Raw genomic sequence first — 21029 nt, forward strand, 5'->3', positions numbered from 1 at the left:
AAAGGAACATGCCGACAGGGGAACAAGCTGTGTAACACAACTAGAGGCATTTCAAGCATTTTTCCTTCCCTCTCCCCATGCAGATCCCACCATCGTAATTCACCCTGTTTCCAAAGGCTCAAAGAAGCAGCCTGGCTCATGTATCGTCCCAAGATGCTCATTTCGGTCACGTGGAAAAAAGCATCTAGGCCAGATCAGAACAGCCCTTTTCGCCTTGAAACTCTCACTTCCTTAGGGGGCAGAACCCGGGGGCACACCTTACCTTCTCCCAGACAGACCGCTCTCGTTTTGGCTATTTCCAGCGACCTGCTGCATCTTGGATCTCTCAATGTGCTCCACATAGGTTTGGATCATCTGCCAAAGAAGGGGAAGAAAAAAAGAAAGAGGGTACTTAATGTGGATTCTCTCTCCAATTTAGAGTGGTACCTGAGTCCAACATTTTGTGATCTGAAAAATGGCTTCTCTTTTAAATAATAATAATAATAATAATAATAATAATAATAATAATAATAATAATAATAATAATAGCAGCAGCAGCAGCAGTAGCATTCTGGCTTTTCTGTACAGCAGAGACAAAACTTACAAACTTCCAGCTATGATTGAGTTGTGGTGGCGCAGTGGTTAGAATGCGGTACTGCAGGCTACTTCTGCAGCCTGCCAGCTGCTTGCAGTTTGGCGGCTGAAGGTTGACTCAGCTTTCCAAGGTCAGCAAAATGAGAAGCCAGATTGTTGGGGCTAATATGCTGACTCTGTAAACCACTTAGAGAGGGCTGTAAAAGCACTATGAAGCGGTATATAAGTTTGAGTGCTATTGCTATAGTTGATTGGATGTTGCATTAGGAGCCCTGGTGGTGCAGGGGTTAGAATGTGGTATTGCAGGCTGACTCTGCCCACAGTCCGGAGCTCAATCCTGGCTCAAGATTGACTCAGCCTTTCATCCTTCCAAGGTGGGTAAAATGAGGACCCAGATTGTTGGGGGACAATATGCCGACTCTGTAAACCACTTAGAGAGGGCTGGAAAGATCTGTGAAGCGGTATATAAGTGCTATTGCTAAGTGCTACTGTACTCCAATACCCACCGCACTAGAACAGAAGATCAGAGGAGATGGGAATCCAGTCCCATACATCTGAAAGGAGTTAGGGTTAGTGCTGACGTTTACTTTTAGACCTGTACATTCCAACTAATAATAATCGGCTCTCATCCACTCCTGGTAAAGGAGATACCTCTGTGTGCCGCTGGTGTAGAGCATTGTATTCTTTCTTCATTTCAGATTCACGCTCCTCCAACCGGGAAACTGTTCATTATTTTAAAAAGAAAGAAAAAGAAAAGAAAGCGGGTTGAGGAGAAACAGATCTCTGAGAAAGACGATACTAACAAGTGGTAAATGGAATGAGGATACTTCTTCAAGCTTGCTCTAGTTTACTCCCACTGCTTTGTTGTAACATTACAAATCAACAAAAGAGTAGGTTGTGCCTCAATTTCCTGGTGGCTTAATTGATACAGCATGTACTTTTCAGGTAGAGATCTTAGATTCAGTCTCTGAACTTTTAAACCAAGCTACAAATAGCCACACCTTGAGCCTAGTCAGACCAAAGGTCTATCTAATGAAGTGTCGTCTTTATAAATATTTGGATTTGGTTCCCTATGCAAACTTAGGAATTGAAGCAGAAACCTTTTACATTCAGTATGTCATGCCCCTGTCGGAATCTGATTCGGAGGGGGAGGCCGAGCAGCTGACGGGGTGTGGGAGTGTGGCTCCATTGGCTGTGGAAGAAACTGGGGAAGGGGAAAGTCCGGCTGGGCAGAGCAAGGGAGAAGTAGGGCAAGGCAGAGGAAATTTGGAGGAAAACCCAGGCCCACCCCCTCTTCATCCTAGGGCATGCAGGGAGGAACAGAGAAGGGAGCAATGTGAGTTGCGTGGCTTAACGGGGAGGAAAGGGCCCTGATTCCCTTCATTAGCTGCGGCTGGGAACACAGTGTTTAAAAAGCGAAGTTGTGCACAGCAAACTGTTGGGAGCAAATCATGAATTATCTGGTATTGTCGAGGCTTATCTGGGTTTCTGGCGTCTTCCCAACTGTGTTTGTTTTGCTGTGCTATCAAGTCTGCAATTCTTTATCCTGCCCTGTCAAGTTAATTGCTGCAGCGTGGTTTGTGTGGATTTTTAGTTACAATTTGTACGTACTTCATTTTCGGACTGAATTTCCTCCACTTAAAGACTGTTCTTGGGATAATTTTTTCTCCAGCCAGAAGGTAACCAGGACATTGGGGGCAAATTTGGAGGCATTAAAGGGACTCTTCTTACTTATGTGACTGTGTTGCCTTTGCGCCACGGCCCGGGTCAACACACAGTAAATATTTTTCCTCTGAAACCAGTTAGTGCTTTGTGTATTTGGCAGTTCATGATGCATTGAGGGGAATCCAACCAAATTCAACAAAATCTGTGTACGGCATGCAGTAAAACATGACCAAATTTTGTCAATGGCTATACTCACTCTGGTCGGCATAGTTCTTGGCCTTCAGCTCCAGCTGCCGTGTTTGAAATTCCAGGTGCTCGACCTGAACCTGCAGCTCTTTCTTTTCCTGTTCCAGTGCATCTTCAAATTCAATAAATTTCTATTGAAGACACAAATAATGTGAGCAGAAAAACTGTGGCTTTTACTACAATCTGCAATCAATCGAAAATTGTCCCTTCTTACAAATAGTGCAATTTTCCTATGAAAATGCATATTTTAAGCATATAGCAACTGTCACCTGGACTCATTAGTATTTTGAGGTGCTGTTCTTTATAAAAAAAAAAATATTTTGGCTTTGCACAAAAATATTTTTTGTCTGCACTGTAATATTTCTTCCTTTGTCTACAGTGCTGGATTCAGACCTGAAGCCAAACACAAATATTGGGACAGACATCTACAATCTTTATACTATGCATAACTTCGGCCAATTCATCATTATCAGTCTGAAGCACTATCCACCACTCCTTGTGTTGGTACAAAAGTCTCCAATATAAAACCGGCTCTCTGCTTCACCAATTCCCAATCCACCTTGGTTTCATCTGTTGGACTCCCGTTGCTGAACCATGCTAATGTCATTGGCCAGTTCCTCTCTGGCTCTAAAATTTACCCTTTAATTATTAAACAAATTTACATAGCAGCCCAACAAAATTTACAATTTGTTTTTTTAAACATCCATCAAATAATCAAAACCCATTTAAAAAAAACACCAGCCCAGTTTCCGTGAAAGCAACAACACAATCAAATCAGCCGCTCGATTGGCTCCATCTCCATTCATGGTCCCCAGGCTCTCTGACAAAACCGTGTTTTTATGGCCCTTTGAAAAAGCAACAGGGTGGGAGCCAACTGTACCTTTGGGGGAATGATGTTTCATAAAGAAGGAGCCACCACTGAGAAGGTCCTTTTTTGTGGTCTCACCAGATGTACCATCCCTAATCAATGGGGCTTGTCACATGACCATCTTGGTTGGGCTTTTTAGGACTGCAGAAAAAACAATTACTACGAACCTGCCTTCAATCGAGGATCTGTATACTGCACGAGTCAAAAAGAGGGCTGTGAAAATATTTACAGACCCCTCACATCCCGGACATAAACTGTTTCAACTCCTTCCCTCAAAACGACGCTATACAGCACTGCAAACCAGAACAATTAGACACAAGGATAGTTTTTTCCCAAACGCCATCCCTCTGCTAAACTAATAATTCCCTCAACACTCGCCAACTATTTATGAAGTCTGCACTACTATTACTATTAATCCACCCATCCTTCCTTTCACCCATCTCCTCCCACTTATGACTGTAACGTTGCTTGCATCCTAACAATTTTTATTGACTGTTTCCTAGTATGATTTGATGGCTTATTGTACCCTATGACTATCATTAAGTGTTGTACCTGATGATTCTTGACTCTTGACAAATGTATCTTTTCTTTTATGTACACTGAGAGCATTTGCACCAAGACAAATTCCTTATGTGCCCAATCACACTTGGCCAATAAAGAATTCTATTAGATGTGAGAGTCAGTCCTTCAAATAGCCTGGCCCAATGTCATGTAGGGCTTTAAAGGTGATAATAAACAGCACCTTGAATTGCCAACCTTCTTACCATGATCCTACCTAGTGGAAAAACATTCACCCATCAGGACACTGCCCTTTGAACAGGCAGAGTGCCACTGTTTTTCTTCACTGTTTTCGCAAGACAAAGTGATCAAAACTGATAAATTTTGGGAAACTGGAAAATAAATAAAACAAAAACTCTGTTTAATATCCATCTTTGGTTTTCAGAAAGCTCCAATGAAGAAAGGAGACAACAAGGAATCTATTGCATACCTGAGGTCTCTATTCTTTGTCATTAAAATACTGAATTCTATTCTATTGTCCTTTCTTGGCCTGGAAACTTAGAGAGAAGTTAGTCTTCAAAATAATTATCAGTACTGTAAAAACAGTGTATTCATGAGCTGTTTGTGATGCTATTGTATCCTTAATAAAAACAGACCAATCCAGAAGTCTTGACTACCTGAATGTTTCTGATTTTATGCTAGCAAAGAACTGGAAATGAACCAAGGTCTACAAACGTGATTATCATTCAAAGCCAAACCTTACTAGAATCTTTTATTACAGAAACTCTGAACCCCGGATTTTTATTTCTCTTCTGCCAATTTAAGTCATAAGCTGCAAATGGCCAATTGGGGAAGGACGGCAGCTCAGTGGAAATGGTATACACTCTGAAGACAGAATGCTCCAATACGTATTTGGTTTTAAAAAAAGATTCTAGTAGCAGATGATGTGAAAATCCTTTGGCTAGGTTCCAGAGAGCCATATTCCTGTTTAAACAATATGCTGCTAAATAGGCAAAAGGCCTAGACTCATGTCAATTTGATCTCTTTTAAACAACGGTCGGTGGCAATCGGTTTCACAAATTAACAAGTATTAATAAGCTTTTTTTCCTCTTTTCTATCAGGGTATGATTTCTAAGTGGAATATCTGGCATTTCTAGCTAGAGGGACCAAGACCTTTTTTTTGCATTGGTCATCTCAGAGGATGCTGCTACTGATCCTAATAATAAATGTTATTTTAAGTAGACACAATAGAATAGGAATAGGAATAGGAATAGGAATGGAATGGAATGGAATAGAACAGAATAGAATAGCTTAGAATAGAATAGAATAGAATAGAATAGAATAGAATAGAATAGAATAGAATAGAATAGAATAGAATAGAATAGAATAACAAGAGTTGGAAGGGACCTTGGAGGTCTTCTAGTCCAACCCCCTGCTTAGGCAGGAAGCCCTATAGCATTTCAGACAAATGGTTATCCAATCTCTTCTTTAAAATTTCCAGTGTTGGAGAATTTACAACTCTGGAGGCAAGTTGTTCCACTGATTAATTGTTCTCACTGTCAGGAAATTGATTGTATGGAATACTAAGACCGGGTTCCCAAATATTCTGGTTTCTTTAATCATAGTTTACTGAAATGTGTTCATTAAAGCCAAGTCAAAATCAAACACCTTACATCAAGGCTTAAAATCTATTCTATTCTGACTGTAAAGGCGAAGCATTGGCAGCTACATGCCTCATTCGTTGCAAGTTGTCATTATGGTAAAGGGAGGGGATTACAAATGGGTTAGTTGGAGAAACGAAACTTCTCACGGAGGCTTGTGAAAGTCTGGGAACTTTTCAAGGACATATTAACAGGTGTGAAGGAGGAGACAGATGGTTCCCATAATAAGATAACTGGTTTACATGGTTTATGTTGAGGTTGGGCTGGGAAATTCATTGTCTAATACCATGAACTGGTGCTAGAGAATTTCAGAGTTAGTTTTCCTTCCACAATACCATGCTATATATTCAATAAACCGGTAAGGTTTTCATAAATGAAAAAGACCCTGGACTTTTATTTGGATACTCAAGCTGGATGTCGACAAGAGGTCCTATATGTAACAGGGTTTCCCCAACCAAAACAATTTCCAGGTTGACGTGTATGGATTTCAGCTCCCAGAACTTGCTTCGACTGGAAGACTCTGGTATTCAGCCACTGAGGTGAATAAGGATACGTATAGTACAGTAAGCACAGATTAACAAATTCTCTTTCCCCGTCCACGATTTCAGGAATGTCATGTTTGTGATAGATATACAGACATTTGTGTAGGGAGCAAAGGAAATGGATTTGAAGGATAAGAGGACAACCAAGCCAGATGAAAGTTTCCTGACCTTGGGCCAAGAAAGTAATTTGAGAAAACATTTCAGAGAAGCTCTTTCCTGGTTCACACAAAGAGAAAAGGAGCGGGAAAGCACATTTTATTGGTTTCTTTTCTGGTCCATCTAAATACAGACATGTAGTTTGGGGGAAGGGAAAAGAAATCTCAGTTAAGAAAGCAGGAAAATCCAGGACAATTTTATGTGTTTTTCTAGGAATTTTAGGGAGATTCACCCTCACCTTTCTATCACATTTGCACATATTTCTTCTCCTATTCTCACAACTGTCTATTAGAAAATTGCAAAAACCAATAAAACTGATTTCCACTATGCCATCATTCTTGTTAACCATGGTTTATTGAGTCATAATGGCTGCACATCAGAAGTGGTATTCAGCTGGTTCTGAACGGTTCAGGAGAACCGGTAGCAGACATTTTGAGTAGTTTGGAAAACGGGCAAATTCCACCTCTGACTGACCCTGCCCCCATCTCTTCTCTGTCTCCCGAGTCCCAGCTGATCGGCTGGGTCTCCTTCTGTTGTCCTGCACAGGAGAACGGAGCTGGAAAGCAGGTTAGTGGGGTGGGGAGGGAATGGGATTTTGCAGTAACCTTCCTCTGCCATGTCCACCAAGCCATGCCCACCAAGCCACACCCACAGAACCGAAAGTAAAAAAAAAAAAAAATTGAATCCCGCCACTCTTGCACAGGAATAAGATATTAAGTGATAACTGATAGGTTTACATATTTTTAGTTCACAAGTATATGCTAAATCAAAACCAAAATACCCAGATTATTGGTGCTGAGCCTAACCCAGCTAACATATAAACACAATGCAGCTTGTTCTCTTTCAGTACTTCTGTGGTACTCATAATTTTCTTCCCTAATCTTGGGCTCTAGAGATCTGGCTCACTCAAAATATAGCAAATTTCTCTTATTGCTTTATCCAGAGAAGCAGGCAGCTATCTTAATATAGTTATTTGAAATCAGCACAACTTCAATAGCATAAGCCTACACACATGCCCCATACAGGAGATAAATTTCTCTTTGCCTGGATCGTGATTATAATATTTTGTGAGCTCACCCTACTTAAAGCAAGATCACAGTCATAAAAAAATGTACTGAAAGTTGTCGAGAATAAGAAACTGGATTTGTTTCTAATTTAGGCAAGATTAAAGGAACTGTATGAACGCACTTGCGATTCAACGGTTGTCAAGAGCGTGTTAGCCACAAAGAGCTTTTATAGAAATGGGGGATGTAATTATGTGGGAGCTCTCATTTCTGTTTCAATGGACAGCTGCCCATCTCAATCCTAGCCGCATCATCAGTAGAAATACAATGGGAGACCAGGTTTCCTTGCTGACTTAATAGGAAGACACATCCAAGAAAGACAAATCTGGAAAAATAAAAAAGATTCACCCTGACAGCACCATCTTCAATGTTGAAACTCCTAGTTTCCCATCTCAGCAAGATATCATCAATAAAGCAACATTTCAAAATAATGAAATTGAAACCACATTTCCAGTCTACAAAATTGTGGGACAAAATTGGAAGAGATTAGAAGGTAACTGTGATGTAGAAAAGCAATCTGAAGATTCTCAGAAACCCATTACCCACCCTAGACCAGATCTGTTTATTGCCTAACCATGGTTTGTAGGGAAAAAATAATCTGCTAAAGATTACATGACCCATGAAGATTGAAACCATTGCTAGAAACTAATAGTTTCTGAACTAAAATAACATACTAAACAGTGCACACTAAATGAATCAGGTCACTGGGTGAAATGATTTTAATTTGTAGCTCTATTTTGGCTTTTTTTTTCTCTCAACAAGCAGATAGATCCAAGTTGCTGGAACAGCTGGATTCACATAGCAGTTCAAATTTAATTTAGAGGAGTCAAGAAATCCTTGCAGATCAAATGCATCTACTAAGTTATTCAGATGCACTTTCTGGCCACTTGCCACCACCAAAGAAAGCCCTTTCTGTGTTTGCTTCTTCCTATGTTTACAAATGTATCTTTTTCATCCATGCAATGATAGAAAGTATATTTTTTCTGGCATTTTTATCAGCTCCAAACATTTCTTTTACTAGGCTAAGAAAGGCATAGGTGATATATCCCAATGCTAAATGGAAGAAAGGATAATCGCTAGGAAGCAAGCTAAACTTCTGAAAATGAAAATTTAGAAAATAGAAAAAAAAGAGAGAGCATATTTTCAAAAATTGGGACAGATAAAACATATTTTTCAAAAGACTAGCTGGGTGACTTTCTGACGTCCTCCAAAGATAAATTATCACATTTTGAGATGGGAATTAATAAAGGGACAAGCCAATCTATTTGGTTAACTGCCAAGAGGAATGGAAAACGCATTTGGATGAATGCCTCCGTAATATACTAGCAGTTCCCACATCTAGCAACCTCTAGTTTTGTTTTGTTTTTTAACGGCTTTTTTATCCCACTTCTATTATTTTTTTATATCTAACTCAAGGCCGTGAATATGCATAATACATCTTCCTCCTCCTATTTTTTCTACAACAACTCTTGTGAGGTGGGTTGGGCTAAGACAGACCTGCCAGCCCAAGATCACTCAGCCAATTTCATGCCTAAAGCGGGACTAGAACTCAGAGTCTCCTGGTGATTGGTCCAAAGTCACCCAACTGACTTTCAAGCATAAGGTGGACTAGAACACATGATCTCCTAGTCTTATTGGCCCCAAATCACCCAATTTTCATGTCTAAGACGGCACTAGAAGTCACCGGCTCCTGGTTTCTAACCTGGTGCCTTAATTACTAGGCCAGGGGTGTCCAACCTTGGCAACTTTAAGGCTCGTGGACTTCAACTCCCAGAATTCCTCAGCCAGCAAAGCTGGCTGAGGAATTCTGGGAGTTGAAGTCCACGAGCCTTAAAGTTGCCAAGGTTGGACACCCCTGTACTAGGCCAAACAAGCTCTCCGATTGTTGGATGACAATTACCTCGAGCAGAACAGCTCATCGAGGTTGATGATGAGAATGAGAAGCAAAAACTTCTGAAAGACGATTTGACGCACTGGAGGTAGGAAAAAGGGATGGCCGGCCCAGAACCGTTAGTTTGATCAGGTTGGGGGAAAAGCGATGATGGGGAAAACAAACTCTTCCCCACCGTGTCATTTATTCATCGGAAGCCAACTTCATTTCCCTTCCCCCTCTTCCCCCCCCCTTAAATTAAGGAAGATTTCCAAGCCACCCTTTTTTTCTGTTTCCTTTGCCCTTCAAGAAAGCCAATTCAGGACCCCTTCCAGCTCCCAGATGCCTCCAGATTCCAATGCTCTTCCAATGCTTTTCTACACCTGCTTTCATTTTTGTGTGTGTGTAATTTTTTAATCCACCCTAAGAGAAACAGCAGCCAGAGCCCTTTTTTTCAGACACAGCCCAGCCTGAACACGGCTGAATAGCTAGCTGGAACTCAGCCCCTTGCAGGGGGAGCTGCTTTCTCCCCCTCGTTCCCCAAGGAACCGGGTCCAAGGACTATGAAAGCTCCCAAGCATTAATAAATCAGTCCCTGCCACGGAAGAAGCGGCTAGTCCTCTGGAGGCTCTGATCTGGCGATAAGGATGGGGAGGAGGGGTGGAGGGATGGATGCTCAGCTGCAGCGGAAGGGAAAGCCCCGCGGCTCTACGCGCGAGTCAGAGGGCCGGAGAGGCCTCGCAGCCTTCCCACCCCCGAAGCTCCGAGGCCAAGTCCGGGCCTCCGGCTGGCCCTCGGGGGTGGTGGTGGGGGTGGTGGGGAGGTTGGGGGTGGCCTCTGCCCGCCCGGCTCACCTCCTCGGCCTGCTTGCGCAGCGCCTTCTCCCGCTCGTACTGGGTGAGCAGCTGCTCGTTGTCCTCCCGCAGGAGCTCCAGCTCCACCTCGTGCTCCTGGTTGTCGGTCAGCACCGAGTCGAGGTTCTCCAGCACCGTCACCACCAGCGGCATCAGCTCTTTCACCACCTCCTCGTCGTAGCAGCGGATCAGGCGCTCGAACTCGCGGTAGATGCTGTTGGCCAGGCCCGAGACGCGCTCCGACATCACCGAGCCCGAGCAGTAGTCGTCCCCCGGGTAGCCGCCGACGCCGCCATCGTCCAGCTGGATCTCCAACATCTTGGCGGAGGCGCCGCCGATGCGCTTTGCCCGCCTCCCCACCGCCCTCCGCCGCCGCACCTGCTCGGCCGGCCGGCTTGCAGAAGATGGACGGAGGCGGCGGCGGCGGCGGCGGTGCTGATGCTCCTCCGGCCTCGGCTTCGGTCTCTCCCCCGCCCGTCTCTCCGGCGCTCGCTCGCTCGCTCGCTCGCCCCTGCCCTGCGCTACTGGCCACTCCCGTCGCCCGCCTCTCCCTGGCGCTCCTGCCTTGCGCGCACAGGCGCATCAGAGAGGCCGAGGCGGCGGGCGGGCGGGCGGGCGAGCGGGCAGGCGCCGGCTCCTCCCGGAGGGGAGGCTGATGGGGGTCTCTGGGGAGCCCGCTTCCACGCTCAGGCTTTCATTCATGAAAGATAATAATAATAATAATAATAATAATAATAATAATAATAATAATAATAATAATAATAATAGAAGAAGAAGAAGAGGAGGAAGAAGAAGAAGAAAAGGAAGAAGAACAACAACAACAGGAGGAGGAGGAGGAGGAAGAAAAAGAAGAAGAAGAAGAAGAAGAAGAAGAGGAGGAGGAGGAGGAGGAGGAGGAGGAGGAAAAAGAAGAAGAAGAAGAAGAAGAAGAAGAAGAAGAAGAACAGGAGGAGGAGGAGGAGGAGGAGGAAAAAGAAGAAGAAGAAGAAGAACAACAACAACAACAGCAACAGGAGGAGGAGGAGGAAGAAAAAGAAGAAGAAGAAGAAGAAGAAGAAGAAGAAGAAGAAGAAGAAGAAGAAGAAGAAGAAGAAGCAGCAGCAGCTCTTCTGACCTGCTGCCCGTGGTCTATTCCGTGTTTTCTTTGGGCTTGATGGGATGGATACACGGGGTCATAGAATAATAAGAGAAAGAGGAGGAGGAGGGAGGAAAGAGAAAGAAGGAAGAAGAAAAGGAAGAGGAAGAAGACTGTTTTTCAGCTCAAGGAAGCTTCCCTGGAATCTCCCTTCAGTGTTATTCTTCCAACATCCCTGCAAAGTCGGCCAGGCAAAGGGAAAGTAACTGGGTCAACCTCGCTCCTGGCTCAAGACAATCTTGGAACTGAAGTTTTCTGGTTCTCCTTCAACGTTGGGAGCACTGGCACCTTAGATGTTCAAAATAGACCTTTTTTTGTGGGGAGGGAAGAGGCTATTGTCCCTGCACCCAACAGCGTATTCAGACAACACAGTGATTGAGAGCGATGAAAGAACTGGCAGGCGCCAGTGTTTAGCTTGGCTAATTGGAAACTTAATTTGGTTTGTGGGCTTCATTTATTGTGTGCTTCCATGCATTGCGTAGGTCTTTAAAAATGAATTCATTCAGTGAGTATGAGAGTATCAAGTCCCCGTTTTCTCCTCAAAGGTATAGCTTAGTACTGGAAATGAACGAATAGATGGGTAATTTTTCACTCAAGGAAATTATATAAATTGATTAAAATCCCATTTGAATACTGCATTAAAAATTTCTCTCACACTCATTATTGGACTATTGATATAAATAGATAAATGGATGGAGCACATTCTATTAACACAGAATACAATTATAAAAAAGTGAGGAATGCCTCAAATTAATATTTTGACTTGAACTTTCAGAGCCTTGAAGAAATCTTTGAATGCTGCTTCCAAATGTGTCCACTTTTAGGCCATCCTAAAAGAATCATTCCTCATTTTGTTTGAATGAAAATGGAATGAAAAATCTCATTTAAGAAGATGCTGGCATTAATTAACGGAACAAGCTCTTTTTACTTAGGACAATTTTCCTCAAATATCAATGTATAGAATTAGTAATTGCACTTTTAATACTGTATAGAATCTTTTCCAAGGCAATTTACTGCTTCAAAAGGTTAAAAGATAAAATACTTCCCCAAAGATAAACAGAATGAAGTTTGTTCAAATGGTTTAAATTTGAGCCAAGTCTGTTTCCAGTTATGAAATTATGGGATACAAATTCTTTGACCCCCAGTTCCATAAAACCCACTAAACACTCTGATTTACACCACAATGTAAGATTGTGTTACTACATATGCCACTTATTTAAAGCCTCCATCTGAGTTACATGAGGAGTAAATCCATTCATCCATTGCCATCTATTATTTTCCATTCAATTACGTTAGCTGATGGATAGAATATGCTTTCTATCTGATAATTCAACACACAGCTTCCCCATCATAAAAGTTATTATTGGGCTAAATGGAATACATTTAGGATGGATTCCTGCATGATATGAAAATTAGTCAGTCTGAAAGGACAGATTAAAACCCATCTGCATATCCTAGGAGTAGTATTAAGATTATATTTTACTATTAAATTGATTGTTCAAAGTTTCTTTTTTTCTATTAAAATATAAAATATATAAAAGAAAAAAACCTTGTGGCTAATATCCATGCCCATACATTATCTTTAATAAAGAAATATTCCATATAATAGACTTGTGGTCTGATTAGCTCAGTAAAATATCTCTTTACCAGTCTATGAGTAAACTTAAATTGTAGCTAAATGAAGTTATACTGGTAATCACCAACAATATTAGCTCCTCTTTCCTGCTTTCCTGTCCCAAATACTGCCTTATTCTTATGATGTCAAATGAATAAAAAATAATCATCTTGCTACTATCCATTTATTTTTACTCATTGAGTTGTTAAATACTGTGCCTTATTTATATCCTAGTAGTTTACTACTGTATTCTTGAATAAAGTAACAGTAAACCTATGTTTACCTAGCACTAATGGTTTGTTCCTGTAAAGAACTGCTTGTAGGTATGGTATGATTTTAAACATTCCAGTAATTCAAATAGGGATTGCACAAGATGATATTCCTAAGTCTGCTAGCACCTTTTCCACTTAACAATTTTTATTAAAAGGCATAAGTTTTCATGAGTTGCACCTCATTTTAGCAGATGTCATTGATACCTCACAAAAACTTTTAATAAAAATTATTAATTGGAAAAGGTGCTACCAAAAGGCCTATGAATTTTTGAATTAATATGTCTCGCTCCTACAAAGATACATTCCTGATGGATAATGCATCCTTTTTTTTAAGGGGAGAAAAAAAATGCCAGTAAGCAATTGTTCCTGGTACATCAAATTCAACCAAACTCTTTGGAGTAACTTCATTAGCAAGCATCACAATACATTAAATTGTGCTCTTAGACAGTTAGAAGGTCCTTGGCAAAACATAAGGCTGTGACTTCCCTATTTACAAATACATTTGTACACAGCCCAAGTCCCAGAGACTCTGGGTAGTTGTATTTGCAAAAGCCTACAATAACCATTTCACTGATTTTTACAATACTGTCTAATAGCCTTAATGAAAACATTTCTTTCTGCAAGATTGTTCAGTCTTTTAATTCCTCCATTAGAATGTAAGACTGAGCTTAAGCAAGCAACCTGGTCTCAAACTGACTGCCATTGTGGTATGGCAAATTGTATTTTTATTTGATAGCAGTTTTAAAGCATTTGCTCTTTCAACGATTCTGTTTTTGCTTTCTTTTTCCGATGGTTTATGTGATCTTTGGGAAACGTAATCTTTGGAGGAGATAGTATCATTCAGGTTTTTATCCACAGGGAGTCCCTGTGCATGACTCAAGAGCAAATAGTAAAAGGGGCATGTGAGATTCTTACGACCACCTCAGACCATCTCAGCAAACAATGGGAGTTGAAATCAACTGCGTGTCCAGAGGCATGTAATATAACCCTTCTCCCACACATACACTCCCACACCACTTCCCAAATGACTAATCAATGAGGCATGAGGAGGATCCGACACTGGTTGTAAGGCATCTGGGTTGTGAAGAGACAGAAGGCAAAGAAGAGGCAGCCCAAAACACTCATGGGAAACCCTTTCTCCTCCACTTATAAAAGAACTGTAAAAGTCTGTGGATGGATTTGTCAGGATCTCTGTAGAATGGAGTTTTGGATAGCTGATATCAAAATGTTTGGGGCTTTTTTATTAGTTGTATTTTAAGCAGTTGCTCTTCCCACACGCACAAGATAGATAAGGTAAAAAGAAATAAACATGTCCAGAAATGCATACATGCTTTGAAGAAAACAAATGAAAAAAAAGTCTCTAGAAAAAGTTATCAGCAGTAAGTATTTTGCTAACATATTGGTTATATGATTAAGTGTTTTAAAAGTGGCTACTTTCACATTTAGGAATAACCTAAAAATTATTATAAAAAAATAAAAAAGTATTACTGTTTTGCTGGAAGTTGAAACATTAATTTGTCCTATCTGAATTCTATCACATTTTGCAGACTTTTTTTATCATCACATGTTCTGTCTTCTACTGTCTCACATTTTACTGTGCTGGCCAACAAATGTGGATAAGCTTAATAATAATTTGTGTGTATTCTTTTAAAGTTGACTCCAACAAAACACATTACTATGCTACAATTATTCCATGCATTAGGACTGCGATTCCCAGAATTTTTAACCAACAGATCCAATTTTCTAATTCAGACCACTTGATCAATTACAATTTTACCAGGCTCAGGGTTTTACTCCGATCTGGCTCAGTTCACCTTAGTCTTATTGCAGGGTCAACTGATAATTGAAATAAGAATAACAATTTTCCCCCTCTGTCCATAGCTCTATAAAAACCTTTTCTTGGCCTTTCTGGTATAGAATGGTACACAATATGCTCCTCCAGAAACTCCTTAGGGATTCTTCAAAAATCTCAAGTATGCAATTTATAACTCTCACAGGATACATTTCTGTGCCAATATTGTATTGTGCTAATTGCTAACACATTGACTACAACTCTGATGCAGTCAAGCTCTTCAGAAATTGTTTTTTGCTTACTTATTCCTTTTTCTTTTTTGCTTTTTGTGAGTTTTGGCCTCTACTGATTTTCACCAAATAAATAAACCAGCTGACCGAGTAGAAAACATACCCTGTCCACTGCTAAAAAAAATTGTTAGCCTGAATACTGTATAGCAGAACTGACCATCTATGTAACTTCTGTATGCCATCCAAAACGAATGTTATAGCAGATAGTTATATTACAGAAAGATTATTCCAAAGCAAGCATGCATAAAGTCAGCAACAGTGTGTCCCTGCCTGGAGGCTTATAATGTGAAAAACATAAAAAGATAATGGCAAAAAGGAGGAAAAGGTAAGTTTGGTGAGCTATTACAGCTAAATGACTTGTAATAGCTGACATGAGAAGAAACTGTTCTCAGATACCAAAAGGAACTGAACTCTCAGCTTGCACCATCAGATTGTCTCGCTTCCAATTTTTCTCTGTCCTGCAACCACTTAGAATAACTGCTACTAGACCATGGAAGGAAAGTAAGAGTTTGATGGAATAAATATCACTGCAGAGTGGATGGATAGTTGCTTTCAGCCTCTTCCTCTGTCGTGTACTCTGGTGGAATTATATGACAGCACACGGAGAGGGGATTATTTCTGAGAACTGTACAGTTTCAGGTTATTAGCTAATCTTTAAAACTGCTGTCTAATCCAGCCATAAAATGCACCCACCTCTATGAAATGCTTTTGGATTTTCCAGCTCTACATATAAAGAGTAACATGTTCTTTCCTGTTTGTGAAACTTCTCTAAGATGGGACCAATGCAACTACTATGCACAGCATTTCTTTTTTTCTTGGCATGGACTTTATTCCATTTTCTTTACAAGTCACTTAAGAGATTTTATAATGGAGAGCCAACGAGCCAGAAGAATGATCCAAATGCCTGTTGACAGTTTGATGTGTTGCTCTTTTGTGGGGAAAGCATGCTAGTCAAGCAACGGGAAAGGTAAACTTCATTTTTTCTCTTAGGCTGCCAATTCCCAAGAGGTATCGTTGGAGGAAGAGCTGAGTCATTACTATTCTCTCATCTTTCCATGCACATAATAGTCTGCACCGCAGAGGAATATCTTGTGCCCTGAATAATTGACATGGCCTGATAAGCCTTCCTTGATAATTAATGTGAAATACATACCAATCTCACATCCTGTTCTACCTTAGAAGCCAGCAATATATCCTAAACTCTCATACTTTAATGCCTATTACTGGATCTCTACCACAACTTCGTTGTGGTGCAGGAACAACAGTGGCTGTAACATGGAGTGCAAAACAACTGATTAAATTATTATGCCTGTATTCACACAACACCCTGAATCTTGGTTCCTAGCATCCCTTCTACAGGAAAGTTTCGAGCTGATGTCTAAAAAGAACAAGCAGATGCTAGATATGCTTGTTAAGATCTTCCAGCACATATTTTTTATTTCTTCCTAGTATTTTCCCCACAAATGCAAGGGTCTGGGTTTTTTTTTTCTGGATCAATCTACTGTTTGCAACACAGATATCCATCTCTTATTCTTGTAAGCTTCTTCTGATCTGTTCTTATTCTCTGCTCACCATCTAGCTACTTAGCTGGACAGCTCCAGACTGCTTTCCTTCACCCCCGCTTCTCCGCTGGACAGCTCCCTTGTCTCATTATTGTTAGAAATCACAGGCTCACAGCACTACCTCTGTGGGAGGGACATATTTGCAAGCAGGGATACCCTTTCCCGTTGATTTATGAAGATCAATACCATTCAGAAGTCGCGCCTCCCTTTTTACATGTAGCTGAGGTTTCAAAGAGCAGGACTACAGAAAACATAAGAAGGGACGTGATAATAATCTAGTTAGATTTCTCCCTGGCTCTGGGTTATCATGCGTGAAATGAAATGATTCCTCAGCCTGGTAGGGAGCTGCAGCATTTAATTGGATTTGAGACTGATTGAGGGGAAAAAATGTATTTGGAGCTGTTCCTCCCCTATCCTTGGGTCTTGCTTAGGCCATTAGGGTCCAGAAATGGAAACTGAGTCATCACAATGAAGCAGCAAATAACGGATGCAGTAACTACCTCTAAAAGAAAGCCATATTGAATCAGAGAGAATTTTGACTTATAAAAAGAAGATGACACAGTAAGAAAGTTTGGGGAAAAGCAGTAACATCATATTTATCATCTTATATGTCCCATGTATCTGATTATACACACACGTAATTTAAATTTAAAAGGTTTGATTAGTTTCTACTGTTATCTTGTATTCTACATCCTAGAAACTTTGTTAGAATATTGCATAGTGAGGTTGCAATGTCATACAGCACTGCATTCTCTTTATATTCCAAAATATACAGAAGAAACAGGACAAAAGAAAGCTGTTTTTCACAGAAGCTCTTTGGTGCCCAGACAGTGATTTTATTTCAGTACTTCTTCCTTAACTTTGCCCTTGAAGCTTTCCAAATGCTAGGAACATTGATTAAAAGAAACCTCCGAGGTTGTACAATTATATCAATAGCTGACTGGCACAGTGCATGTAGCTATGTAGAGGTAATTTTTCTACAATGCAAAGCCTTGCTACAGAGCATAGTTCAGCCTTGTTCTTTCTATACAAAAGCATCAGAGAAGATAACAGGCAGCGGAGATCAAACCATTTCTGTCGAATTACAGGGATTTTACAGACATATAGAAAGGGTAAGAAAGATGAAAAAAACAGGAAGAGCACTGGAGATGGCACAAAAGAAATTGTCTGCTGCCTTTTAAACAAAAAAAATATGCATGAATGTTTTGAACTTGAAGGAATTGGAAAGACATCAGACTGAACAAGACAGTTAAATACTAAGTAATAACACTGAATTCAATCAATTTGTAATATGATTGTATTGACAAGAGATAACTGACTAGAATAGCTCTTCTATGCATTTCCTTACTTTTGTACAAGTTAAAAACAGTGTCGAAATTTAAATAAGTAGGTAGTAGCAGGTAGTCCTCAACATACGACCACAATTGACCCCCAAAATTTATGTTGCTATGTGAAACATTTGTTAAGTGAGTTTTGCCCCATTCACAACCTTTCTTGCCACAGTCGTTAAGTGAATCTCTGCAGGTGTTAAGTTAGGAACACAGCTGTTAAGTGAATCTGGCTTCCCCATGGACTTCGCTTGTCAGAAGGTTGCAAAAAGGGGATCCCATGACCCCTGGGACACTGCGACCGTCATAAATATGAAACAGTTGCCAAGCGTCCAAATTTTGATTACGTGACCATGGAGATGCTGCAATGGTCGTACGTGTGGAAAGCAGTCGTGAGTCATTTTTTTCAATGCTGTTGTAACTTTGAACGGTCACTAAATGAACTGTTGTAAATCGAGGACTACCTGCACTGAGACATCATGTTTCCCAACATTTTGGAGAGGAACAGGTTCAGGATACCAAGCGATCATGCCTCCAGTATTTAAGAGAAGAAAATAAGGTTTGGCTCAAAAGACTCTCCTCCTATACCTGTGATGGTGAACCTATGGCACGCATTCTGGAAGTGTCACGAAGAGCCATTACTGCCGACACGCAAGCCCACACTCAGGTTCACTGTGCATGTGCGTCCACCGCCCGTCTGCCCGCTTATTGTTGGGTATCTGGCACGCATGCGCAGAGGGGCAGGGTTGCACAGGAGATGCATTCACTTGTGCAGAGATGCGCAGTGCGTGCGGGGGGTCTCGCATGCATGCGCAGAGATGCATAGCGTAGGGGGATCATGCTCACATGCACAGAGATGCGCAGTGTGCACGGGGTTGCGCACACATGTGCAGGGGCATGGGGGGGTGCATTAGCTACCACTGTCCTATACCAAAGCTCCATGGATCTATTTTTCCCTGCTTTCTCTGTCTTCTGGATGTTATAATCATTTGTCCTTTGCAACCATTTGCCACCTGGAAAGAAAGCCAAGAGGCTTATTGCTTTTTGAGAGAGTGAAAAGCAATAAGGTGGCTTGTTCCAAATGTACTTTGTTATCTAACGTTCTTTTTCATGTCACATCTCCTGGACAGGTGAGGTTATAAAAACGACTTTATGGAGAGTAATATCTCGCTTATGATGCTTTTTTCCCCCTTAGTAAAGGAATCATATCGTTCAAGCTGCTGGTGAAACATAGTTTTAAGGAAGATTTTAATGGCTATTGTCATTTGGGAGTTTATTGTTACCCTCTGATTTTATTGTGATTTCCCCCTCCCCCGCTGTCTGCCTTTATTACATGTATACACTTGGGTTTGTATATAATATTAAAATAATAAATTAATGTCTAGCCTGCTCCTATCCAGATGATTCTGGCAGCCTCACAAAGTTGAAACAAAACAAAATTCTGTACAAAACACAATCAATAAAAGCAACTATTTAGGAGTAAAGTCCTTCAATCGTATTTCCAACAACAAAGGGACTTGTTTATCCAACTCGAAGCCTGCAGAAAAAGCTATTTTTAAAAGTACTCTTAAAGATGGGCATTGTAGGAGCCCTGCAGATCTCCAAGCGGATATTATTTTCAAAGGGCCAAAGCAGGAAATAACACCTCAAGGCCATATTGCATGAGAATTACAATCCATACATATACTATATGAACAGAATTGTGAGGAAAACCCATTTTTGTGGACATGGTATTTTATTTGGGCGTGCATTGAATATAAAGCTTAATTCTTCCCTACTCAGAGGATATTTTTTTTAAAAAGTGTGCATCACAATAATGGTGTTTTAGCAATGCACTACAGGTAATCCTCAACTCATGATCGCAATTGAGCCGAAAATTTCTGTTGTTAAGCATGGCGGTTGTTAAGTGAGTTGAGCCCCATTTTAGGACCTTTTTGCCAGTTGTTAAGTGAATCATGGGGTTATGAAGCAAATTTGATATCTCCCATTGAATTTGCTTGTCTGAAGGTTGACCAGTCTGTTGATCCATTTGTTTGTTTACTTGGCTGTCCATGGTCTTCTCCAACTACAAAATCCAAAAGCATCAATAAGACTTTTATCCTGATATACTGAACAAAGCAGGTAAAAATTTGGATACTCTCAATTCGAGAACAGGTGACTTTATGAACGTTTCCATTCTGGCTTCCCTACAATATGGACATGATTTTGCATTGCTTTTTCCATGTTGTTGCTTTGTTTGTTTACTGTGCTGAGTTGTCCTTCCTTTGAAGCATTAACCACAAATTGGTCTTAATGGCTTCTGAAGTCAACTAGATGCCATCATCTGCTTCCCTAATAAGCCCGGTTTATTGCGATTGGAAGACTTTCTTTTCCTTCCTTCTTTTTCTTTTCATTTTTTCTGCCTCCAGTCTTCATTTTTATTTTCTAGTTTTCATTTCCATTTTATTTCTCTTCTTCTTTCGTTTTTCTTTCCCACATGGGCAGCATAATGGAAATACCCAATACTTTATTCAAATGCATTTGACTTCGATGTTGGCCTTTAGACCAAACAGAAAGTAATTCATGGATATTTTGAAAAATATAATCAGGAAAAATGTTTTCAAATTAATATCAAGTGAAAATATAATTTGTTAAATTTATATCCAGCCCATCTCACTATCCATTCTTGGTGACATGGCAACATGACAGCTTGTTTAGAAAGTATGTGATTGGTTGAGCTTTCTTGGAAAGATACATTTAAAAGTTACTGCAATATATCCTTAAAAAAACCTTACTTAAAATTTGATTTCTTTTCTGAAAATAAGACAGTTTAGAACCCAGTGGTACAATTTGTCTGTTAAAACACACTGCTTGATATTTTTTCTACTGGTGCAAGACACCGAAGGGGGGAAAATGTCCTTTAAAAGTCTTTTTAGAAAGGAGTTTAGAAGCACCTGTTAGAAGGCTTGCAAAAAAATAGACATGGGGCATGTTTTAAATTAAAACCGATAATTTTTATGATTGGTTTTGTACTGTAATAATAAACGACCATATGTAAT

The 21029-nt window shown here is 40.5% G+C and overlaps 1 protein-coding gene across 31 annotated transcripts in view; it reads right to left on the reverse strand.

Moving 5' to 3' along the window:
• Nucleotides 1–10525, reverse strand: part of MAPK8IP3 (mitogen-activated protein kinase 8 interacting protein 3) — a 63059-nt gene extending 52534 nt beyond the window's left edge. For 26 of the 31 annotated variants that reach the window (XM_087912393.1, XM_087912397.1, XM_087912392.1 and 23 more), the window contains exons 1-4: nt 9998–10487; nt 2495–2615; nt 1225–1295; nt 263–354 (exon numbers count right to left, since the gene is read on the reverse strand). In XM_087912393.1, coding sequence (XP_087768519.1) covers nt 263–354; nt 1225–1295; nt 2495–2615; nt 9998–10315 — 602 coding nt within the window. In that variant the 5' untranslated portion in view covers nt 10316–10487. Of the gene's footprint in view, nt 1–262; nt 355–1224; nt 1296–2494; nt 2616–9997 lie in introns of all 31 variants that reach the window. The other 5 variants (XM_087912387.1, XM_087912394.1, XM_087912380.1 and 2 more) reach the window with 1 other exon arrangement.
• Nucleotides 10526–21029: the final 10504 nt, after the last annotated feature.

Source organism: Pseudonaja textilis, chromosome 14 (genome assembly GCF_049901715.1).
Source record: "Pseudonaja textilis isolate UNSWEBS1 chromosome 14, rPseTex1.2, whole genome shotgun sequence".
In the NCBI taxonomy this organism is placed as follows: domain Eukaryota; kingdom Metazoa; phylum Chordata; class Lepidosauria; order Squamata; family Elapidae; genus Pseudonaja; species Pseudonaja textilis.